At 38.3% G+C, this 26,340-nt stretch overlaps 2 protein-coding genes across 7 annotated transcripts in view; one reads left to right on the top strand and one right to left on the bottom strand.

The window, feature by feature from the left end:
• The window catches only part of Kiaa1328 (KIAA1328 ortholog), a 434,847-nt gene extending 422,531 nt beyond the window's left edge, over positions 1 to 12,316 (bottom strand). For 2 of the 6 annotated variants that reach the window (XM_004623599.2, XM_023714416.1), the window contains exons 1-3: positions 12,001 to 12,316; positions 4,278 to 4,313; positions 3,146 to 3,288 (exon numbers count right to left, since the gene is read on the bottom strand). In XM_004623599.2, the coding sequence (XP_004623656.2) occupies positions 3,146 to 3,288; positions 4,278 to 4,313; positions 12,001 to 12,304 (483 nt within the window). In that variant the 5' untranslated portion in view covers positions 12,305 to 12,316. Of the gene's footprint in view, positions 1 to 3,145; positions 3,289 to 4,277; positions 4,314 to 6,188; positions 6,208 to 6,466; positions 6,500 to 11,808; positions 11,946 to 12,000 lie in introns of those variants that run through there. The other 4 variants (XM_023714421.1, XM_023714438.1, XM_023714430.1 and 1 more) reach the window with 4 other exon arrangements.
• Positions 12,317 to 12,439: 123 nt separating this feature from the next.
• The window catches only part of Tpgs2 (tubulin polyglutamylase complex subunit 2), a 38,547-nt gene continuing 24,646 nt past the window's right edge, over positions 12,440 to 26,340 (top strand). Inside the window, exon 1 of the mRNA XM_004623712.3 lies at positions 12,440 to 12,539. Within this exon, the coding sequence (XP_004623769.1) occupies positions 12,458 to 12,539 (82 nt within the window). The 5' untranslated portion in view covers positions 12,440 to 12,457. The remainder of the gene's footprint in view (positions 12,540 to 26,340) is intronic.

Genomic DNA, 26,340 nt, shown 5'->3' with positions numbered 1-26,340 from the left:
AAATATCCCATGTGAAGCTGAAAAAAATAAAAAAAAATAAAAGATCCATACTAAGCTTATAAAGTCTACATTTTTTCACATGAAAAATTATACTGGATGGAGTCAGTGGTGGGTTAGGCTATTACAAAAAGAATATCATTTATGAATTTGAGATACAGCAATACCAATACAAGATACACACACACACACACACACACACACACACACACACACACACAAAGGATCTCAGCACTACTGGATAACTTCAGTCAAACTAATATTTGTGTAACTGAGGTCATCAAAAGAGAAAAGATGGAAACATAGAAATGTCTGAAGAAAAAAGAGCAAAAAAGTTCCCAATATGATGAAACTATAAACATAAAAACTGAAAAAGCTTAACAAATCACAGCCAAAAGAGATACTTATGTAGAAAACTACTCCAAGGCACATTATAGTCAAATTGCTCAAAATCTGTAGTAAGAAGAAAAATCTTAAAAGCAATCAGAACTTATACACTAACAGGAGTAAAAGGATGACAGCAGACTTCTCAAAAACAATGCAAGACAGTAAGCTAAGAAACATCATTTGAGCATTCAGATACACAATTATCTACTCAGAAATCTATAACCAGAAAAACCTATCTTTCAAAAATGAAAGAAAATACATATTAGACATACAAAAGCTAAAAAATAATAATAATTCCCTATATACCAGAACTATAATAATGTTAAAGAAATTTCTCTGGACAGAAGAAAAATGTCAGATGGAAGTCTAGACATATACAAAATATCTAACTAGATACTTGTCTGAGAAATGACATACAAATAACCATGAGGTATACAGATGTTTGTCAAGCTTCATCTGTGTTTTATCGTGTATCAATACCATTAAAGATGACAGATGTTTGTCATCTTTAGTCACTAGGAAAACACAAACCAGTATCAGTGAACAATCAGTTCATACCCAGTTGGTGTGGCAACAGGGTGATGGCTAAATTAAAAAAAGTGAACACAGATGTCAGTGAGAATGTGGAGAACTGGATACTGTATACACTGCTGATAGGAAAGTCACTTTGCAAAATAGTTTGTTTTTCAAAAAGTTAAACATAATTACCACATGACTCAGCAATACTAGCTATATTGGAAAAGAACAGAGAATATTTTCACACACAAACTAGTATATAAAAGTTCATGACAGCATCATTCTGAATGTATGCATTAGCTGATGAATGAATAAACTATTGTGTATTTAGCCATAAAAAAGGGTAATGATACATGATAAAACACAAATGACGCTTGATATCATAATCACACCTAAATTTGTAGACAACTGAACATAATCATGAGTAACAAACTAGATTTTAGAATGTCTTCAAGAGTACAAATTAGGGATTGTGAAACTTTCTATGAAAGATCTGATGGCAAATGTTTTTGGCTTACTGGTATACAGTTTGTAGCAACTCTGTCATTGTTAATATGAACAGATACGGACAATATCTAAAATGGGCATAACTGAGATTCAAACAAATTTTATGCATTTACAAAACGAACAAGAGAAAGATTGGCCCACAGGTCATAGATTGTAAATACTGTCTTCAACTTTAGCTGAGGAGAGAAAATATAATAAAAATTAAAATAAGGGCTGGAGATATAGCTTGGTGGCGTAAGTGCCTGTCCAGCACATGTCAAGTTTGATCCCTGATACCGCAAAAAATAAATAGGGCCGGGGAGATATCTCAGTAGAATAAGGGCCTGAGTTTAATCCCCAGTTACACAAAATTAATTAATTAAAAATAAAAATAAGAACTACACTCAATAGGACTGGTGACAGTGGACATTCTTATCTTGTTCCTGATTCTAAAGTGAAAGCAACCATGTTTATAACACTACAATTTGTCATAGCTAATCTTGGAAACAACCGAAATGCCCATCAACTGAGGCATCGAGAAAAAAGATGCATTTTTACACAAAGGAGTGCTACTCAGCTATAAAGAAAGATAAACATGAAGGTAAATGGATGCAACTAGAGACCATACACAGAAATGAAATAAATCAGACCTGCATGTGTAACCATCGTATTATCTCCTTAGTGTAAGAACCTGAGAGAGTAAATAAAATGTAAAAGGTACAATAGATATTGTGAAAGGGAAAGAAACTGCACAATAGGAAAAAATAACTGGGATGACAGAAAGGAGAAAAGAAACAAGAGGAAAAAAATACACACATACACACACGATAGCTAAGATAACTGTACTATTAATTTCTAGTGTTTATTGAAAGGAACAGTTAATGCTTAATTTTTGACCAATTTTGCATGCTTTTATCTGTAATCTGAACAACTACTATGAAGACAACAAGATGCAATATAACAACCACTGTTGAATTCCTATTATCTTGTTTTCTGAAATTCTGTATTGTTTCTAATGTGTGTGTGTGTGTGTTTTTAATGAAAAGAAATTAAAGTAAGTAAGTTAGAAGTCCTTTGGGCAGAAAAAAAGTCAAATGGAAGAACTCTAGATATATAAAGGAAGATCCAACTAGATACTTGTCTGAAAGGTGACATACAAAATGACCAAAAATGTACACAGGCATTATGATTAAGACAAGGCAGAAATAAATGACTGGGCTATAAAAAGTAAGGATTATTTTCCAAGTGAAGGCAATGATAATAATAATAATATAGGCCAATTACTTTTGGTACTGGGAATTGAACTCAGGATCTCATGCTTGCCAGGCAGGCACTGTGCCACTGAACTATATCCCCAGCCAGGCCAATTTTTTAATAGAACATTATTTTTATATAAAAGGGTATATCCATCAACAAATTCACAATAACAGAAATAATAAAGGATATATAATTTTAAGAAAATTCTTATTAATCTGATTTACTACCACATAGATCAAAATACAGACCTTTGAAGACATGCTGTATTAAAAGAATAAATTTTCGTAAGGCTTAAAACATGTCTAGATATTTGAAGCAAAACCTTAGAGTAATCTAGACACTTTACATTCATAATCAGTATCATTAAAGAAAACCTTTGAAGTTTCTCTACCTTTTAATGAATGCTTGTAGATCACCTCATGTTCTTTTAATTTCAGCTTCTTCTGCCCTTCTTGGTCACCACTTAAAAGAACTAATAAAATACTTCTAAAAAATTACTGACCTGTTCATCTACTGAATCTCCTGAACCTTTTAAAGCCTCCACAGAAATTGAAGCATCAGTCACCCTGGAAGTCTTCACTTTAACATCAGCTTTCGGATTTAGCAACTTGTGTCTTGACCTCATATTTCCTTCTGTAGAAATTCCTATGGGTTTTCATTAAACAAGATTTCAGAAAAATGTATCATCTTACTCTCTTAAACCCTTCTCCATCAACCTTCCTTTGTTGGTATTCTCTACTTTATGGAATGGGATGGAAAGGATTTTCTTTACAAAATTCATTTTAAAGCTCTCAATATATAATGCATCATGAAAAGATTATGCTTTAAAGAAATTCTATAAAAAATCAATTACAATATTTTAAAAGGCAATGTAAACATTTATAAGCCACAATAAAGCCAAGTAATTTGAACATGTATCACTGATACCTTAACATTAGGAGAATCAAAGATACCACCTAAGCAGGGTACTTTCAATGATTTCATTTTACTATTCATCTAATAACTACCATTAAATGTTAAAGAATTTCTTATATATACCTGTATCAAAAAGTTTTTACATGTTCTTTTGAAGTGATACATTTTATATTAATTTTATTGAGAAAAAAGTACAATGAGACAGTTTCAAAACAGGTTAGTAGGACAGTTACAATAATACATTGCATATTGTTGTCTTCATAGCAATTATTCATAGTACTAGATGCAGACATGGTATCTTGTCTAAACACTTATTTAAAAACTTTCCTCTCATTGAGCTAAGAAAGTAGCTGTATATCTATGCTATTTTGTATATACAGATCTTTTTTCACTATAAAATGGTCTGAAGTAATACATTTAGACTATTCATTTAAAAGATTTTAAAAAGAATCTATATCCCTTAATACATTAAATATACTGCAAGTTCATTAAAAGTTGACTCAATCTAGCTAGTTCCTAAAAAGAGCCAGTATTTTAAACCTTAAAACTCTGGTCAAACGTTTTTAAACATGTGAATTTTTATATTTGTTTTGAACAAATAATGTTGGGTTCTGATGGACTGCTATGAATTCAAGTATACCTACAAAATTATCCTCAAGTTTTACTTTCTAATACTTAAACAATGGAAGCTTCCCAAATTTTAACACAGAAAGTCATACCTGGAACAAACACTACTGATTGTTCTTCATCAGAAACTATGAAAAGAATCATGAAGGAAAATACTGTAAAAGACTGTAACAATAGATATATAGTTACATTCTGTTAATGAATAGAATGATTTGTTCTAATGGTGTTTGTAAACAGGATCACAAGTCCGCATCTTGTACAGCAATTAACCACTAAGAAGAATATATGCAGTGTATTATTTGTTGAAAAATAAAAAAAAAATTAAAAAAAAGACTGTAACATTTTCTAAATGCTGCTATTATATGCATGTTATAATTCATCTTATGACCTAGAAATTGATAACTATTGAAAATAAAACTAGAAAGACAGGTAATTGAATTAAATGCAGCAAAATCAACAGTATTTAAATAATATACAAAAATTTTGGAGAGCCTTGTTTCATGAAAACTTTTTTATTCATTATGAAAGCAAGATATCTTATTATATACACCCTGTTTTCAAGTTCCTTTCCTTTTGTAAGCAAGCAGCTAAATTTGCCCATTAAGAAACTAGCAAGTTACTTCTACCTAACATTTCCATATACTGGATTTCAAGATGAGCTCTGAAGATCAAATCACTGAGTTACAAGTCAATCATGCAAAAACAAAGGCAATATTCTTTTACACTGCATTCATAAAATGTCTTAAAAAGTCCTACTATCAAAAAAGTGGATAAAATTAAGAAAAAGAAAATCACTTTGAATTTCAAAAGGCAAAATTTAGAAAGGCTAAGATTATAACATTGCTACAGAAAGAGGACCAAAATAATTAAAAGCTTTCTCTTTGGAATCAAAATCATAGTCAGAACTATACCTAAATCCAGATATGCCCAAATTTTCTATTATACTCCAGATAAGCATCAGCTAGACAATTTTCTTTCCAAATGATCTAGAAAATTTCCCAAGTATTCTGTTCTTTTGCAAAATGTACTCAAAGATCTCTATGCAAAGCAATTATTAATTATGGCCTTCTAGAAAAAGGCTAGAATAGGTTTAATAATGTGGTCAAAAAGGTAATCTACAGTATATCAACCTTAATAATGGAGTCTTTCCAGGCAATACTAACCAAAAATGCCTAGAATGACATAAGAATATTAGGAATATTCAAATCCTTACTGTCCAAGCTGCAAGTTCATTTCTCTCTGCAGCACCTAAAGTACCACAACTTTAATATTTAAGCTGATAAAATGTCTCCCTAAATTTTCAGTTTCCTCAGACATCAGAGATAGGGTTTAGAAAAGGAGATACATAAAGCAAGTAAACAAAGTTAGAACCACGGTGCCAAAGAAATTGACAGCATCTGAGAGCAGAAAATGTTTAAATTCACTGGACACCAATTTAAAAATAGCCTTATAATAGGGCCAGGGAGATGGCTCAGTGGAATAAATACTCCCCTGGCAAGGGCAAAGGCCTCAGTTCCAATCCTCCAATCCCCGGTTCCACCAAAAAAATAAAAATAAAAAATAAAAATAGCCTTATAAAATAAAATTGTTCAAGTTCACCCATGACAAAAAGATTAATTTTTTTATATCCCTTAGAATGTACACAGGACCCTGTACACACAATAAGCACTCAGTAAATTGTCTATTTGCTATTTGAAATGTACTTGGGGAAAAAGTATCTAAGGAGAAAAATTCAAGACAATAGACACATGTTCCATTGCTTTTAACTAGAAGACAAAGTAGAGGAAAATTTTCAGACTACTCTCCAAAGATGACCTATGGAAGGACTAACACAACTTTTGAGTCAAGGAAAACAAACTACACTTCCTAAGGCCACTCACAAACAAGTCTGCTCACAATGGAAGGGATCAGCCATTGGAGAGCACACTGTGCTCCACCCTGATTTGGAAATGTGGTCAAGTATTTCCTATTTTCTCCCCAAACCTGTTACCTTACTCTCATACCTTACTCTCAGCTAGTAAACTGTTTCTTATTTCTTTAAGGAAAACAAACTGTAAAGATCTTCCCCAGGCTTTTGCCAGCTTACTTTACACTGCTCATGGACTCTGCTTTTCCTCTTTTTGTTACAGATGAAATACCTTTGAAGCATCTCTCTAAATGCAAATTCTTACATTAAAAATTACCTTCTTTCCTAAAGATACTATTTGTTTTTTCCTCCTTTCTCCTGAACAAATCATTTTTTCTATTTAACTTGGTCCATCAGCATCCACCTATGCAATACCTTATTTTTCCAAGAAAAAAAAAAATCTCTCTTGATTGTACACTCCCCTCCAGCTATGGTCCCACTTCTGTTCCCAGTCACTGCCTCCAGTTCTCCTCCATTCAATCTTGAATTTTCTATAATCAAGCTTTTCAGCCTGTAATCCCAGCACTTGAGAGGTTAAGACAGGAAAATGGCTCTGAGTTCAAGGCTAGCTAAGGCTAAACAGTGAGTTCAAGGTCAGCAAAACAAAATAAACCAAGCCTTTTAAGTCCACCAATCCAAGATTACTATTAATATACTTATAATATCCTGTACTGTTAAATCCATTAATCCTCAGGCTTCTCTGTACTTGATCTATCAATACCACTTGACATAGATGACCACTCTCCTTAAAACACCTTCTGCGCCTGTCAATGACACTGTAATAATAATTTTCCTCCTACTCTTTTAATAATTTATTCTGTGTCTGCTGACTCTTCCTGCCCTATACATCTCGGGAATGCCCCAGGGCTTAAATCTTACACTGATATTGCATCTACACCTTCTCTTCATGATCTCCTCCTGTCCTCATGTCTTTAAATACCATGAATAAGCTGATTTCTGCCAAATTAATCTTTAATTTGTACCTATCCCCCAAACCTGACATTACCACTTATATACAAAACATCTCAAATTTGCCAGGTAAGGTAGTGCATGCCTATACTCCCAGCATTCTTTGGAAACTAAAACATGAGAATCACAAATTCAAGCCTGCTCTGAGCAAGTTATACAGACCACATCTCAAAATGAAACATAAAAAAAGACTGGGAGAGCCAAGTATAGTGGTGCACATCTGTAATCCCAGCACTCAGGAGGCTATGGCAGGAGGATCACTGCAAGTTCAAAACCAGCCTGGGGTATAAAGTGAGCTCAAGGCCAGCCTGAACTACAGAGTGAGACCCTGTCTCAAAAAGACAAAAAAAAAAAAAAAAAAAAAAAAAAAAAAAAAGTTCAAATTCAACACTGAATTTGAGGCCAAAATCATAACATTATCTTTGACTTTTCTTTCATATCTTACATTCTTAAAATTCTGCTAGTAAGGCTTTCAAAATACATGTATACATAACTACTGTCTAACCACTTTTCAACATATCTCACCTTGATCCAAGACACCTTTTCTCTAGTCAAGACTCAGAACTGCTTTCTCAGTTCTAGGCATAACCCCTCAATAGCTCATTTTTCACACAGTGATCGGAATGAACATTTTAAAAATTCTTTTTTTTTGGTGGAACCGGGGATTTAACTCAGGCCCTTGCGCTTGCCAGGCAAGCACTTATTCTTCTGAGCTATCTCCCCAGCCCCCATTTTAAAATTTATGTTAAATTCATTCACATTAAAAGCACAGGAGCACTTATAAGGACTCACAGGGCTCAAAATTTGATCACTGTATCCTGTTACCTCTGACCTCATTTCTCATTACTCTTCCCGTCACTCATTCCTGGTGTTATGGTTTGTGTCTAAATGTTTCCCTAAAGCTTCATGCAGTCATAGGAGGGTGAGTTTTTTGGAGATAGTTGAATCTACAGAGTTTGTAACTGATTCATACTGCAGCCCTGGAATTGCTGGATCACTCCATGGATTGAGCTGGCACCACCCGAGCCCCAGCAGTCTAGATAAGACACAGAAAAAGGCTTGTTTCCGCACTCTATTGTTGCTTTTACTGTCCTCTGCTGCCATGAACTATTTATTGCCCTTGTGCCAGGCCACCCTGGTGGAGAACACTACGAAGTAGCTCAGAGCAGGACTTAATACTAACCAATTGGCTTTTGATGCTTACTTGTGAGTGTGTCCAAGGCCTAGGCCCCTTGTCTGGACATGGGCAAAAGACTCAAGTGAACGTGTATGAGTCACTGATCCCAGCTGAGGCCTGTAATGGCTGGTGAAGCCATAAGGCTTCAAAGGACAAGACAAGGTAGGACACATGGTTCCAATCTCAATTAACTAGATAAAAGATTTGGAGCTGCAGGCATATCATTCCTGGTTAGAGACCTTCCTAGAGATAACACAGCATTCCTAAATTAACATGGTGTCTTACTTGGAGAAGTCCTTGAGAGATTCCAGCCTTGCCTTTTTCAGTATTTCCCGCCCTTGTTTTGTAACTGAAAAAATACGGGCCACCCAGGGAATCTCCTGGAGCTCTAAAAATCATACCACTTGACTCATTTATTTAAGCCTTTACCATCCAGTTTGGGAGATTTTGGTCCTGATCAGTCAACAATAACTAAGGATAATAATAACATATAACCACCCTGCCTTGAGTATGAAATGAAACCTTTTCAAACAGAAAAACACTAAAGTGACTTCAATTTTTTTAAAAAAGGATACAGATAAAAATATTTAAAATTGCTTGCATTCAAATTTTCTTTCTAATATATAATCAATCTTCCATCTTTTTATCTCACTATACAGAATTTTCCCAAAACCTACATTTTTATGAAAAAGTGAAATAGATGTAATATATGCCAAATGTATACTGGCTATACTATTGTATTCCATGTGCCACATTATTTCTACTTTGACTTCACACACCTTAGTAAGGCAAGTATAACAACTTATAAAGTATTTTTTATACTGATATCAATCTAAAGTCCCAAAACTGAAGCAGTAATTAGAAATCAAGGGCAAGAGCCAGCCAGATAGCTCAGGGAACTAAAGTGCCTTGCTTAAGCAGAGCTTAATGGCTGGCATTCCCTCCCCAGCATGCTGACCCCACCCCTGGGGCATTCTGAAATGGTGATTGAAACTGGGCATGGTGGTGTGTGCCTGTAATCCCAGCACTTGGGAGGCTGAAAACAGGAGAATCACAACAAGTCAGATCTACATAGTGAGACTCTGTAGACCCTCCCTGTACCAAACACACACAAAAAAAGAAACAAACAAACCCAGAGCACATATGGCAGAAAATAATACACATCTCTATTCCAGATGTCTAGGACTGAAGTAAGTTTAGTACTAACCACTTTAACATCCAGGTGTATGCACATTATTATCAAGCATGAAGACTTTCTGAGCTACGATATGTTTTTTACATCAGTATAAAGTCTTTGTCTACCTTTACTTGGAAATCCAATGGCAGAGATTATAGCAACTGCAATGTTTTGAGCGTGTCCCTTGCAGTTCATATTTATTAACAATGAGCTACTAATACTGTTAAAGATAGTCCTGTTGAGTGCATTTACGCAGTCAAATTTACTACTTCTCCTATTACTAGCAACTATAATGAAGCAGCAAAGCAATTTACAACTGATGAAGCATATTTTATCGGAAGATTTAACCTATGAAATGGTAATATGCCATATCCATCCTTTACATGTCAAGGACTAAGGCAAACGTATCCCAAAATAACAATGCTGAAACCATAATGTTCTGGATATATGAAACAAGAACAACAGTTTAAAAAAAAAAAAAAGGTGACTATCAGTCACAAATGATCTGTCCTCTTATGATGGAAACTTCCATGACCAAGAAATCATTCAATCACATTTCTCTAATTGCTTAGATGAGGTATTGAAAATTGTTTTTTTCAATAGTGTAAAAAGAATGTCAAATAATACAAACATACTATTTGACCTTTTTCTACTGAAAATTCTACTGTAAAGATCCTTGGGATGGTCTGGGAAATCATTAACTTTAACAGAAATGAAATCAAAATGCAAAGCACAGGATTAAACCAAATGATTAACAACTACCATTAATGCTTTTCAGCAATTATTTGGTAACAGACTTACATCTAACACTGCTTTGATGCCCTACCTATCAACTTAAAGAGAAAAAACTGAAGGCTGATATTAATAGCTTATTATATGGACTAGGCCAGGGAAGCAGGTGGTACTAGTAACCTTCAATTCCTTTCCTGCATCTGAATTTCTATAAAATGTAATCATTACCATGTTTTCTAATACAATTTCAATTTCTTACTATCAAGAGATAGATAAGCATTTGATACTAAATCTTCAGAGTAAGAGAAAATCTATATGACTTCTACATGATATAGCTACACAAATAAGCAAAGGAAGAGCACAGGTTCAGTCTACATGCTTATTAACTTATCTGGTCTAACTGAAACAAGTTGTCACACACCCTTCAACCATGTACTCTATATTTGAACAATACTATTGTTACAAGGTGATAACTCTTAGGGCTGGGGAGATAGTTCAGTGAAATAAATGATTGCCTGGCAAGTACAAGGTCCTGACTTTGATCCCTGGTACCACCAAAAATAAAAAATAAACAAATAGACAAGTTGATAACTTTTAAGAGTCTCATCAATTTCATGAGGAAAACTCATCTCAAGTTTCTGACTTCCTAATTCAACCCCAACATACACATTCTCTTTTCATCCCTGATAGGTAAATATCATTCATTATAGGTAAAGGAAAAAAAAATTAATTCACACAGTGCCCTGGTTTGCTTTCATCCAGAGTCTATGTTCACGACTTCATTTGTGTCTCACCAGTCTACCAGAGGCAAGTGATAACTATGTTTAGTAAGTACATAATAGTAAACATGTAGCAGCATAGTTTTCAAAAATATTCTCGACCCACAGGACACTCTAATCTTAGTTAACACAATAAAAGGAACTGCTAATACAATTCTGTAAGATTCCCAGGAAGCTAAGTACAATGTCTAAGGAGTGATTCTGCCAAACATAATAGCAATGCTATCACCAAGCCTAGCAAATAGACCAAAATACTAGCCTCTGGGCATGCAGCAACACTCCCTCTTCCAAACGATGCCCTTATAACGAAGAATTTAAAAAATTACAAGAACGAAAGCCCAGGCAACAACAGCATACCTAATCCAGGGACAGATCAAGTATAAAGCAAACATTTCAATCTCACTGCAGGTGCTGTATTCAGACTACTACCAGAGGGATAGAAAGCTCCAGAAGTTCTCCATCCCCAAATGTCAATCCCTGAAGATAGTGATCCACAATCCACACTGGTAAATCAAAGGAACTTCCAGGTACAAAGATTCACAACCCATTCCGTAATAAACGCCACTAGGAAATTCAGGTGAAGCCAAACCCTACATCTCTCCTAAAGCACCAACACCAAGCCTTCATCACTTATGAGCCTTCGAGGTCTAACCAGGTCTTCACTTGCTCCTATCATAGCCAACCACGGACAATTCTAAATCAAGGCAGCCGCGTCCAGCTGACACCCAGTCTCCCTCAACCACAAGCTCACGCTACACACCCGTTCCGCCTGAGGACTGGGAGGCTCAGCAGAGTGATGCTACCAGCCCAGGCGCGGCCATGATGGTAGGCCACCTTTCCCGAGTTCCTCACCGCCAAGAACAGGTGGGAATTATGGGCACACCTGGAAGTGCAGACTGAGTCACACAATACCCCGCCAGGGAAGAGCCCGGCCCTACACTGAGGTCTCACAGCAGCAGGCCCCGCCCCCGGGGTCAACCCCGCGCTTGGGTCCCCGCGGAGTCGCAGGCCAGCGCTCGCCCCTCGCGGCACTGAGGAAGGCGCCGGCGCCCCCTGCCAGCCAGGCAAAGGATACAGTCGCGGCTCCAAAACGCCGCGCCGTCGGGACGGGAGGGGCCCGCCGCGGCCGCCATCTTGAAACAACCGCCACTGGGAGCGTCGCGCCGCGGCCGCCACACCCCGGCCTCCAGGCGCCATCCCCATTGGCCGTCCCTCTCAGAGGCCCGCCCCCGCTTGCGGGCTAGGCAGCGGCTGGGCCGGGGCTTACGGGTGAAGGGGAGGCGGGGTCGCGGAGCTGCGGGGTGGTACCCTGACCCGGGCCGCGGGTAGGAGCGCCCTGCCGTGAGGCTGCTGCGGCAGGGCCCGCCCGGGTGCCCCATCCTCCTCCCGCGCGCCGTCAGGCCTCGAGAACTACAACTCCCGGCATGCCTCCGCCCCGGAGGCGCAGACGCTGAGGCGGGGGCCCCCGGGCCACCTCTGGTCCGCGGGTCGTCGCCTCGGTGGCAGCCGCGCGGCTAGCCGGGACGGGAGCCATGGAGGACGCGTCACCCCCGACGCCCGGCTGCAACAAGCCGCACCTGGAGAAGCTGACCCTTGGCATCACTCGCATCCTAGGTGAGTAGGACAGAGGGATGTGAAGTACAAGAAGGGCGGATGGCGTCGTGGACCGCCGGAGCTGGACCTTGCATATGGGTGGGCGTGGGGGCCCGGGGTGTAACTAGGCCGGGGAGGGTGGGCCGGCAAAGCTGGGAAGCCCCAGCCTCCCTCCTCCCATCCCGGCTTGATCCACCCAGGGCTGGAAAGGACGAGTAAAGACCTGTGAAGGGAACACGGTGAGCCCCCGGCGAGTGGGAGGTCAGTGTTTGGGTGGGCGTTCTCTTGAACTTCCCTGAGCCAAGACAGGCCGGTGCCACCGTGTACAGAGCACTTGAACTGCTCAGGAAGAGTCAAGCTTGAGCTGCTGAAGAGATTAGTTGTTTTTAACAAATGTTTATGCTAGCCTCTGGGGCTATAAAAATACAAAAGACAGAACACTAGGTTTCTACCAGTAGCCTGAAAAAAGGTCAGCAATCACTGCCCCCAGGTAGTATAGAGGAGGTCGCTGGCATTTCCCAGAAATTAAAAAACACATCTCAGAGAAAATGAACCTAGATATCAAAAAAAAAAAAAAAAAAAAAGTTAACTAGAAAACTAAGGAGATTGTCCATGCAGGCTGAAAAGCATGCTCCAGTGTCTGCTCATCACAATTATAATAAAATCTAAGTATCTTTACCGTGACGTTCCCATCCCTGTAAGTTCTGTTGTCTTCTGTTTTCACTATTTTAACCTTGGTGGCCATGTTCGTGATACTAACCTTAAACACACTGAGGCTGTGCCTGCTTCAAGCTCTTTGCAGTTGGCTTCGCTTTCCACTTGGAATTTTCTTCAGCGTCTCCCTCCCATCATTCACATCTCTAGTCAAATTATTGTTAGGCGGCGACCTAGCGCGGCGGTCCCCGCGCCGGGCTCTAGAGCGCGAGGTCGCCGGTTCGCGCCCCCGTCCCGACTCTTTCTATTTAGGCGGCGACCTAGCGCGGCGGTCCCCGCGCCGGGCTCTAGAGCGCGAGGTCGCCGGTTCGCGCCCCCGTCCCGACTCTATTTGGGCCGGGGAGATGGCTCAGTGGAATAAGTGCAAGCGCAAGGGTCTGAGTTCAATCCCCGGTTCCGCAAAAAAAAAAAAAAAATTTGTTGTTACCTCCAAGACACCTTCCTAGAATATAATTCTTAACATCTCTTCCCATTCTTTTTCGTCCCATTTTATTTTAATTTAGCAAAACTTATACTACTGTATTTGAAATTATGTATTTGGTTGCTGTTTGGATTTGCTTCACTTCTACAGTAGACGTCCAAGACAAAGTGTGATTTGGCCCAGGAACATGTAATTTGTTTAATATTTAAAAGTTAATTAAAGTAGTATAACCAGTTGGGAGACTGAAAGACAAAAACCACCTAACTCTCAATAGGTGAAGAAACAGCACTGATGAAATTCAAAATCTTTTTGTGATGATTAAAAATAATTTAAGATGTTCTCATCCTAAAGAGGGCATCTGTGAAGAACCAACTGATAATATCATGATGATACCATTCACAACAGGGATAAAGGGCCTCTCCCTCTTCAGGACCCACACTCTGTTTCTTTCAGTGTGACTTTAAAAATTCTGCCTAACAAATCTCTTTATGCCTTTTACTGATGGGTACTGAAAATTCTTTTTCAGTGATGGCAGTCAGCAAACCCTGTAACTTGCCCCACAGATGGTGTTAGTTAAGATTCCCCTTTTCCACTTTTGGGACCTGCTTGGGCCCTGTCTAGTGACATTTTCTTTGGCCATCAGCCCCAGGAGATATGCAAGGTATCAAAGCTACAATTTTGACTTCTTTAACTCTTAAGCTGATGCTCATCTATGGTATTATTAAAACAAACTGTTCCTGATAACTGCAAATGTGTCTTCTGCATTATAAAACCTACATCTAAAAGTTACTGCAAAGTCAGTTTCTGCTCAAGTATCAGTGGCATGCAGATAACAACCCTATCTTCATCTCCATTAGGTCAGTCAGAATGAGATCTTTTTTGTGGTTAGTATGGTCAACACCCCTATCTGTCTGAAGTACCAGTACTTCAGCTCCTCTGAAACCCATAAAAATAAGGCATCAAAGTCAGGAGGGAAAATGAGGTAGGATAGAGCACCTTATGTCTTTCAGTGTGTACTTTTAAAATTCTGCAAATTTCTATGCCTTTTTTAAAAAAGCAGCAACAACCAAAAAAATGTTTTATCGTTCTCCAACACCATACCAGGTTTAATGATTCAATGGTAGGAATAGAGGACTTGGGAGATGGTCATATGGTTGTGCAGCATTAAGGAAAAATAACAAAATTAATAGAGGTAAAAGTGCATGCGCAAAAGTCAGTGAAATCAAATGCAAACTTTCAGGAGTTCTTGCAATAAAACTATGTGGGACAGAATTAAATCATTCCGCAACATTTTTTGACAACATGTATGTAATGTTGTCTACCTAAGAAGCTTACCTCAGTCAAGGAGTCAAGACCTTTTATTGGAAAACAGTCATATAAAAAACCCTTACTTAGCATATACCAAAATTCAAGAGACCCTAAAGAAAAATAGTTATTCAGCAAAAAACAGATTATTTGCACTCACAAGATATAGTGAGCCATTCTTACCAGAGAATGATGAGAGAGAAGCTTTCTAGATGCTAACCAAGGGCCAGCCTTACAAGTTGTTGAAGGATTGCAGTCTCAGGCTTAATATGTTTGATGTTTTCTGCACAAGAATTCACTTTAACGGTGATACATGCATACTCATCTTAAAGCAGCACAATTCATAATAATGCTAAATTTTGGAAACAACTTATCTATCCACCAATAGATGAATGAGGAAGAAAATGCATTTCTACACTGTAAAGTACTACTCTGCCACAAAGAAGAATAAATGAGTCATTTGTAGAAAAATGGATGTACCTTGTGATTGTGATTTAAGTGAAATAAATCAGACACACACAAGCTTAAATATTGCATGGTTTCTGTGATATGAGAAACCTAAAATATAAATAGAAGTGAAATAAAAAATAGGCAATACATGTCAAGTGTGGTGGTGCATGCCTGTAATCCCAGCTCTTGGGAAGCATAGGCAGGAGAAGCATTGTAAGTTTAAGGCTAGCCTGAACTACATAGTGAGACTCTGTCTCAAAAAACCAAAGGAGGGGGGGGAGAAAAGATAGTAGGAAAGGCCAGCCAGATAGCTCAGCAGATTAAAGCACTGGGTTAGGCAGACCCAGGGACCAGGATTGGATCCCTGGGCCATGTCAGCCCCACCCCCAGGGCACACTGAGCCAGTGATTGACACTGGATGTGGTGGCACACACCTGTAATCCCAGCACTTGAGAGGCTGAAAACAGGAGGATCACTACAAGTCTGGACTGTGTATTGAGACCTTGTAGACCCTGTATTAAATACATTAAAAAAAAAAAAAAAAAAAAAAAAGGAGATGATCTTTCTCAAACGGGATGGGGGGATGAGGGGAAGGGCATGAAAACAGAATAGAGATATGTTACATACAATTACCAGCTCCCCACAAGGAGTATAATCATGTGCTGCAAACATAGTAATAAAACAAAATGAATAGCTGCTAGCTACTGCCCCCCTAAAAAAGAATACATTGTTATCACTTCAATACTGTATCAGAGGTTCTAGCTAGGGCAGTTGTAAATGTAAAATAAAGACATATGAATTGGGAAAAATAAAAGATAATCTCTACTTACAAATATGCTCTTATATATTAGAGAAATTCACACAAAAGGAAAAGAAGTAAACATTAACAATGAACAATCCAAAGATAAGAAAATAAGTCCACATACAACAGTATCTAAAAGAGTAAAATAGAAATAAGTTAGTATGATTGTTTTGTTTGTTGAGCCAGGGTCTTGCTATGTAGTTCAGGCTGGCCTTGAATTCACTAAGTGTTATGGTTTGTGACTAGTTGTCCCCCCCCCCACAGCCTCATGTAGGTCATGGGGCAGACCCTGATGGAGGAGCAGCAAGTGGTTTGAAGGGCAGAGCCAGAGGTGCAAACCATTAAACTGACAGTCTAGGGCCATCCCACCCTGAATGCACCCGATCTCTTCTGATTTCAGAAGCCAAGCAGGGTTGGGCCTGGTTAGTACTTGGATGGGTTACCATTAAACTGACAGCATACGCTGCTTCCCCAACAGGCAGCAGTCTCTCAGAGGTGTGGAAAGGGTCATCCTGGACATGGCAGCACCCCAGCCTATCCTCCAAACCCTGTAAAATGGGGCAGAGTCTTGAAACCTCCAGTAACTATGAGCTAAATAAACCTTTCCTTCCCTCACTTTGAGTGTTGGGTATTTGTCCCAGCAACAAGAGAAGAGTAACTAAGACAGTAAGTAACCCAGGCTACCTCATACTCAAGGTGAGCCTCCTGCCTCAACCTCCCCAGTACAAGCATGCCCACCTGTTAAAGTATAGATCAAAATAAAGATAAGTTATTCCGTAGAAAATATAGACCAAAATAAAAGAGAAGCTATTCCATGTTTACTTATATGAAGAGTTAACATCATTAAAATCCAAAACTAGGGCCAGGGAGATAGCTCAGTGGCATAAATGCCAGCCTGGCAAGCACGAGGTCCTGAGTTTGATCCTTGGTACCTAAAATAGAATCTGAAACTATTGCTCAAACTTATCTACAAACCTAGGAACTAACAATAGTATCAGAATCTCAACTGTATCTTTTGTAGACATTGACAAAGTAATTCCAAAATGAGCATGGAGATGCAAGGGATCTTAAATTGCTAAAACAATCATAAAAAAAGACAGTTCCTGTGACTCATATCTTCCCTGTTTCATTGAGTGTCAGTGACATAAAGGAAGAAATGTACATCAGTGGAATAGGCTTAAAATGCCAAAAATTATCACTTTAAGATCAATTGATTTTTTTTTAATATAAAGACTACTTAGTGCAGAAAAATAATTTTTCAACAGATGGTGCAATGGCACCTGGATAGCCACATATAAAAGAAGAAAATTGAATCCTTTCCTCAAATCAAATATAAAAGTTAGCTCTAAGTTAACTCTGAAAATTAGACCTAAATATAATAGCTTATAAACCTTTTAGAAGAAAACATGAGCCTTAAATTAGTTTTCACATGATCTTAGATTAGGCAATAGATTCTTAGGTATGACACTAAAAGCACAAATAACAAAAGAATAATTCATGATTTAGGAAAATTAAAAATTCACTTGATACCATCAAGAAATATAATTAAAATACAGAATATTTGTAAATCATCTATGAGAAGTGCCATATGTATGAAATCTATAAAGAACTCTTGCAATTCAGCAATAAAAGATGAATCCAGTTTAGAAGGATCTGACTTGACATTTGAAGATAAACTAAGACAAGCATACATAAATGTGATTATTATCATAAGTTATTTGGGAAATACAGGTGAAAATCATATGATACCATTTCAAACCCACTAGAGTGACGTTAAAAGATATGATAAATGTTAGCAGGAATGTAGAGAAATTGGAAGTAATCAGAATGCTAGTGGGAATGTAAAATGGTTCAGCAACTTTGAGAAGAATTTGTTGAATCCTCTAAAGGTTGAACAGTTACCATGTGACTCAGCAGTTGCACTTCTCAAGAACTGGAAATGCTTGAATACAAGCACTTGTACAAAAATAAGTGTTATCATTGTTATACTCAAATGTGGAAATAATACACATGTTCATCAGCTGATGAATGGATATGCAAAATACACATTCATACAATATAAAATGCAGAAAGATTATTGAACATGCTATGACATGGATGTACTTTGAAAACAAAATGAAGACAGTTGCAAAACTGTATGTCCATATATATGAGTCCATCTATATGAAATGTCCAGAATAAGCAAATATGTAGATACCACAAGTAGATAATGGTTGTCAGAGTCTGGTGAGAGAATAATGTGGGGGATGACTGCTAATAGGAGTGACGTTTCTTTTGTGTGTGTGTGTGTGTATGGCCCACTTAACCTGCCCTGGAGATGGGGCTGGCAGGGCATGTGGTACCAAAGATCCAACCACAGTCCCTATGCTTGCCTAAGCAGGTACTTTAGAATGCTGAGCTATCTTGACCACTGGAAGTTTCTTTTTTGGGGTAGCAATGTACAACTTCAGAGAATACATTAAATACCACTGATTTATACAGTTTAATAAAAGGGTAACTTTTATGATATGTAAATTATGTCTCAGTAAAACTTAGAAAAAAGAAATTCTCAAAGCAGCTGTGAGAATTCTTGCTGTACACCCCAGGATTGTGAAGCTAATTTACTATTATATCCTGGATATGTTAAATGGCAAAAGGGATTTTATACAGGTGAGTACAGATTTACACATTTCAAGACATGCTGTTAACAGAAATAACATTAAAGAGATTCAAAGCATGAAAAGGATTTTTCATGTTGTTTATCTGAAGATGAGTGGGACCTCGTGATAGGGAATACAGTGGTACCTTGGTACTTGCTGTAATTGGTTCTAGATGCAACAAATATGAAGAATGATGAGTACCAAAAGGATTTTTTAGCTGGAAAGAGCTGGTCACAAGGCAATCAACACTGACAAGTTGTATTTCAAGTATAGTACCAAACAACAAATACTAGGAGAAAACTATCACATCAGAATTTCTCAACTGTCAAACTTGATGAGTTTCAAAGCAGTTGAGTACCAAGGTATGACTATACAAGTGGTCTCTGAAGCTCAGAGTGGCCCTAACTGATAGCATGTAAGAAACTGAGGAGTGCAGTCTGAACTGGTCCATAGGTGAGAAGTTTAGCAGTTTAATGAACTGACTCAGGAGGGAGCCAGAGTTCTTCCTTGGTAAACACCCTCTTCCACTGCAAGAGGAAGGCGTAGACATTGTGAGTTCTACAACCCCAACCCAGGTAGACTGCTTGTAATATAGGAAAGGAGAGAGGCAGCAGCTGCTCCTTCTCCCTTTTTGCTCTTGTTGCTTTGTTGTCATTTGCTGTCTTGAACTGTTGCTCCTGTGCCATGCCGCCCAGCCTTGGAGCCAGCTGAATATGGACTGAAACCTCCACAAATTGTGAGCTAAATAAGCCCTTCCTTCCTGAATTTTGAGTGTCGGATATTTTGCCCCACCAACAAGAGAAAGATAACTGAGACTCAATCCTACAGCCCCAGCAATTAAAATCTGTCCAAAACAGTAATGGGCTTTTAAGATGATCTCAAGCTCGCAGTGAAAACAGAACATCATTAGAAGCAGGTAACAGAGCAGTATGTGAAGCTTGTAGATCACTGATTGGAGCCTGAATGGAACCAGTCATGCTGTGCCAGACTTGACCTCCATAACTGACCTACTGAAAAGGTGTTTAAAGTTCTAATTTGTGGTAATTGTTCAGCAATAGAAAACTGTGAAGTCTTATCTAGCTACAAAAATATTTACTCCTCTGGTTCATGAAAACATATAATGTCATATCTTTCATCCCAAAGTATCTCATATTTTTGACTGGCTTTTTGGCCGTAGTTCTTAAATTATGTAAATTACAACTTCCTTTGACCTCTCTTGTCTTACCAAGTCACCTTTTCTTAACCCACAAACCCAAACTACTTGTATCTGTCAGCATTCTTTTTTGCAAGCCATAGAATGTACTCTAGATTAAGGCTAGAAATTCACTTTAGCTAGGTAAGATAAAATGGCCTTTAGCCTACAACATCATTAGAAGCCAAGGAAAGCAAACTGTATAATGAGAACTTCAGTACATAAAAGAGATGTTAAGTAGGAAGTACCTGTAGCTTAATGTAAAAAAGAAGCAGTGGGATTAGAAAATTATTACTGCTACCACTGCAACATCTGGCACTGTAAGGTCAAAATACCTCTGAAAGTATGCTTGTAAGAAGAGCCAGTCTCTCCATCTGCCCTCTACCTCACCTGCTAACTCTTTTCCAAATTTCTTGAGAATAGGTTCTTCAACACTTTGTCCCTGTATTACTCAGTTTAACACTTTATTATCTTGTTTTCATGTTTTTACATGTTCTCTTGTTTAAGTAACAGTGCATTTCTTTTTTTTTTTTTTTTTTGAGGAATTAGGGATTGAACTCAGGCCCTTGCGCTTGCCAGGGAAGCGCTTATTCTGGTGAGCCATCTCCCCGGCCCCATCAGTGCATTTCTTGACAGTGTCTTCTACTTACATGTTTAATATTTGGCAGTTATTTCCCCAAGCTGAGGATATGCTAGGTCCTCATTAAGTGTAGATGTTGCTGACTCAGACTTTTCAATGTCCTGACAACCTGTTACTGGGTAACCACCCCAAATTATGTGATGGCCTGTCTAGTCACTTGTCTGGCTCACTCTGTGCTCCTCAACATGGCCTCTCTCAGAAGAGTAGCTTTGATTTATTATGTACTGGCTTGACACTCAAAGAAAAAGGGAAATTGCCAGTCCTAAAGAAGGTTATGTCCAAAACACAAAGCATATGTTTACTATATTTCATTACTCAAAGGAGTTTAAGGCCAACTTCAAATTAAAGGAGAGAAATAGACTTCATCTCCCAGTGAAAAAGTGGAATAGGCGTGTGAGGAATTGTTAACACCAACTTTGGAATAATCTACTAGGAAGAGTGAATAATTACCTGTGTCCTCTTACAATCTTAAATACTAGAATGCCCTGAGGGAATAGCCAGACAATATCATTATGTAAGCAGGTGGGTCCTTGACAAAAACTTCTGCATTCTATACTAGTTTATGTGAAGTAGTAATTTGCTAAGACTGAAAAGCTAGACTACATTTCTATAGAATAATATCTAAAGAGCTGGACCAAGGAACACACAGCAACATTTGCACATAACCCCTTTTCAGTTAAACTATACATAAGTGTCAGAGAATTGGTTTTCTGGCTTAACCTTTCAGCCTCCATGTTTTGTTTGTTTGTTTGTTTGTTTGTTTTGTTTTGTGGTTTTTGTTGTTGGTTTTGTTTTCGGGGGTTTTTTGTAGCCGGGTTAGCCTGCCCTGTGTGCAGGGCTGGCGTGGCATGTGGTTGTAGGAATCGAACCATAGTCCCTGTGTTTGCCTAAGCTTACCTAAGCAGGTGCCTTAGACCACTGAGCTATCTCACTGTCAACTTCCATGTTCTTATCAGTAACATTTATTAAGGACTGGAAATATATAGCTTAGTGATAGAACATTTTTATGGTGTGTCCAAGGCTCTGGGCTGAAGCCTCAGCACTATATACATACATACATGAATCTTATTATCCAGTTACTATTTTGGTTTTATTGGAACAGTATCAAGTGGGACCACTCTTGAAGGAACAGATAACCATCTTCCATCCTACCCTAATATAACAAAGATTTATCCAGATGTAATGGCTTGAAGTTCAAAGTTTAGTTTAGTTTTGGTTTTTTGTTTTTTTTTTTTCCAGAACAGCACTTGGATTCCTATCTCTTATAAATGGTATTGAACAGAAGACAAAAACAAAACAAAAATCGCATGTGTAATTATATGGTACTTTTCATTTTTCCGAAGCTCTTTTACTTCTGCTTCTCTGACCAAGGGAAGTAATAGTATTTGATAGGTTTTTCGGAGGCACAAAAAAGAGATAAGAAAGATAAAAGAAGCCTTTATTAAATCCATAGACACGGAGAGGACTGAGGGCAGATGGGTTAGGTAGATCCTCCTACCTGAGAAAAAGCAAGCTGGGGCTTTTATGGACTTTTGCTAGGGGTGGAGTTTGAGGGGGGTGTTTAGAAATATCTCAGGAGTGGATCGGGGGTCTTCCCTGAGGTGGTGGGAAAGGTGGAAGGAAATTGCACCCTGGGCTGAGCTAGAGAAGAATGAGGGAGGTGGCCTCTGGGCAGAGAAGCCATTGTTTGGTTTGTTTTGTTCTGTTCTGTTCTGTTTTGTTTTGTGGAACCCAGGATTGAACTCAGGCCCTTGCACTTGCCAGGCAAGGGCATATTCTAATGAGCTATCTCCCCAGCCCCTAAAGCTGTTGTTTTTAGGGCTCAGCCATATTAGATGACCACCATGATAGTTTCAGCAATTCTTACTAGGGCCAGAACCTATCATTATTCTGTCTTATTGAAGGCAAACAGAAGTGAAGATTCATTTCAGGTCATAGGTTATACAACTACCCAGTATATAAAGAAAGACGAGATCAGGTGGAGTCAAGAATTTTTAGATGCTATATTGCTGAATGCCAAGATATGAGTGTTCTAATAACTTGGAGGAAACTTTAGTTGTATAGAAAGGGTACTATACAATTATAGAATCAGTGAATCACATAAAAGTAAAAGTCTGATATAATTCTAGAGTTTTCCTAGGCCTCATGGTCAATAACCAAGTATCTCAGTTACTCTTCTCTCATTGCTGGGACAAATACCTGACACTCAAAATTAGGGAAGGAAAGGTTTATTTAGCTCCCAGTTACTGGAGGTTTCAGTCCATACTCAGCTGGCTCCAAAGCAGAATGGCAAATGGCAGAGAGGAACCTTTCATAGTGGCAGCAAAGAGCAAGAGAGTAGAAGGAGGAGTAGCAACAAAAATGGCAACAGAGAACAAGTCTATATCTCTGTTTCTCTTATGTTACATTCAGGCTATCTGCCCCAGACTGGATGTAGCACTCAGACCCATAATCCCAGCCTTGGATCATGAATTAATCACAAACTATAGAACCATGCCTCAGTGACATGCATGAGGCTTTTGCGGGGGGGGAATACACACAAAGCATAACACCAAGATAAAGCTCAACATAGAATGTACAAACATGTACAGACCATACAGGAGATCAGGTGCTTTATCAGGAAAATCAGAGATCTCTGTGAGGTGGAGTAAAGAGAAGTGGTTCCATGCAGAATGTAGAACTTGAAGCTAGCCTTAATTATGAGTAGAAGTTGGGTAGGTGAAAAGAATCATTGTCACATATGGGTATCTGTGTCAGGAATGGGGTACAACGTAATAATATCAGTACAGATTTGGTTTTTGAGAAGTTGGAAGAAATGACTCTGAGAAAAGTGACACTACTGAAGCATAGGATTTGGACTGTGAAAGAAAATTAAATTAAGAAAATATAGTAAGTCCTCAATCTTCCAGATTGAAGGAAGATATAAGCAATATTTAATAGGAAACAGGCCTACGTAGAGACAGGAGCTTAGGTGGTATGCTGAAGATAGATCAAAGCTGGAAGATAGCTCAGTAAATTAAAGCACCTGCTTAGGCAGATGCAGCAGCCGAGGCTCATTGCCAGCCTGCCATGCTGTCCCCACCCCCCGGGGGCACACTGAAATGCGATTGAGACTGGGCATGGTGGCACAAGCCTGTAATCCCAGCTGTTGGGAGGCTGAACACAGGTGGATCACTATGAGTCCGATCTACCTAGTGAGACTCTGTAGACCTTGTAGACCTCATACTAAATACAAAAAAAAAGAAAAGCTGGAAGAAATTCCACTGCTGTGATTTTTTCAAGGCTTGCTGTGACCATGATGTTAAAAAAAAAAAAGTGGTAACAGTGGGGATAATTTACACAGTATCATAAAGAGCAAAAGTATATGGGCTTGGCATTAGTTTGATAGGGCTGCTATAAAAACACGTGGTGTCGTCTAGAACAACCTATTTTTTTTGCACAGTTTTGGATTATTAAAATCTAAAGTCAAGGTGTGAACAGAGCCTTGCTCTTTCCTAAACTTGCAGGAGATAGATCCTCCTTTGCCTTTCCCTGGTAGTTTGCCAACAATGTTTGACATATTTTGTCTTTTTTTTCCTATAATTTTATTGAGAAACAAATAGCAATGAGACAGTTTCAAACCAAATTGGTAGGACAGTTCCAAAAATTAACACATTGCATACTCTCTTCCTAGTGGTTATTTGCTGTACAAGATGCAGACATGATATCCTATTTAAAAACACTATTAGAACAAATCCCTCTATTCATTAAGAGAAGGTAACCATTTTGAATACACAGATACAAAATGGACATTCATCTGTATCCCCTTTTTTTGTTTAGTTCCATCATTTGAATATTATAGGTGTGTGAACTCAGCAAAATATTCTAAAGGAGTCCAGTAGTCCATAATAGTATTGGGACTTCCTCTTGACTGGCAGTGTCAGAAATTGTTGACCTGAGTCCCCTACAGCTCAACATAACACCATGGCTTTACTTCTTATACTTCGTTTTTATACTTTTCTGCTGGTTGGTTAAGACCAAGATAAAGCAAGACCTATGCAACAAGAGTTGTAGCTTTTGGGTCTGATAAGGTCAGTCAAATCCCCTCAGGATTTATCCTGAGATCCTGTACCTCAGATTGTAGAACATTTGTCAATGTCAGCCACGTGGATGAGTCATGGCCATGGCTTGGCCAGTGTGCTCTCTGTGAAAGCCTGAGAGAATGTTTTCTCTACATGTGACACTCCTTAGGCACACTCTACATCATCGATCATTTTCCTCTTTGGCCCCATAATCTCCTTGATTTGAAAATTTGGAAACTACCGAGTTACATGACATTACAGTACAAGTCCTCATATGTCCTGAGTCTTAATTGACCTTGGAAGGCTAGGGCCAAAATGTTGGCTTTCCTTGCAGCCCTCCTTTTTCTCTAATTTTGGTCAGCAAAACCTCTTAGGTTGTTAACCATCCAGAAGAGAAGCTTATTGTTATTACCATGCAACCTAGGCTGTTAAGCTTAACTTCATTATCTGTCTGAATATCAAACATCTTAGGCATAACATGGAACATAACATGGAATATTTTTCATTAAGTATTGATATGTTGAACTTTAAGTCTGTACAGAATATGATGAAAAAACATTTAAAAAATTAAAATATATTTTAAAAATAGGCAGAAAGAATTATATAATTCTGTTTACACATAAGTCCAGAAATCTAACCATATACAACCTTGTAGCAGGACAGTCCTTCAAGATTCCTTTTCCTGTCTCCTGCCTTCATTCACCACCCCCTTCTTTTTGAACAATCATCTACCCGAGAGACAGCACAGCAGCAACTGGCATGTCATGCCAAGCAGCCCGTATTCAGAAGACCAGAATGACCGGCACTGCAAGCATGAACCTACTATTAGGTTCAAATTGCCATCTTCAGTGCAGTTGCGTAGTTGACATATTTTGTCTCAAAGAAGCTTCACTTCAATTCTATCTTCACAATGCCTTGTTCTATCTGTATGTTTCTTCACATGGTGTCCTTTCTAGTATAAATAGGGCACCAATCACATGAGACTATAAGTCTGTTGCACTTCCATATGACATCATCTAAACTACATCTGCAACAACTCAATTTCCAAATAAGATCATATTCTGAAATCCTGGTGTTAGGACTTCAGCATAACTTTTGTGGAAAAGATAAAATTCAAGCCATAATAACTTCTGTAAAAGATTTTATATTTTAGGTCAAGGACTTAAAAGTCTTGAGCATAGATGAATAGATAAGTAGAGAATGTGACATGAGTATTAGAATCTTTTATATTTCCAGATGGCTTTTTATTTACCTCAGAGTAGGTGGTAAGTCACATTTCCACAAAGAGAAGGGACCATATTGTTTGGAGATCTTTTTCTTTTGGGGGAGTGTAAAGGTATGACTTACTTCATTCTCAAAATATTTTTCAATAAAATTCATCTTTCATAATGTTAGCCTAGTTTCTAAATCTTGTACTGAAAAGAGTGGAATGTTATATTCAAAATGAGTTTTATTTAGAAGAATAGCAAATGAAGTTTAATGTCTTATAAAACTTGATGAGATATTGTTCTTTATTCCTTTTCACCATGAATGTGTGTATTTACCCACTGAGACATTCACTAGGAATTTAGAATCTCTTTTAATTAACAAGTGACTGA

This window comes from Octodon degus, unplaced genomic scaffold (genome assembly GCF_000260255.1).
Source record: "Octodon degus isolate 3935 unplaced genomic scaffold, OctDeg1.0 scaffold00003, whole genome shotgun sequence".
NCBI classification, from domain to species: domain Eukaryota; kingdom Metazoa; phylum Chordata; class Mammalia; order Rodentia; family Octodontidae; genus Octodon; species Octodon degus.
Note: the sequence above shows the minus strand (reverse complement) of the source record. Positions and strands in the feature narration are given on the sequence as shown.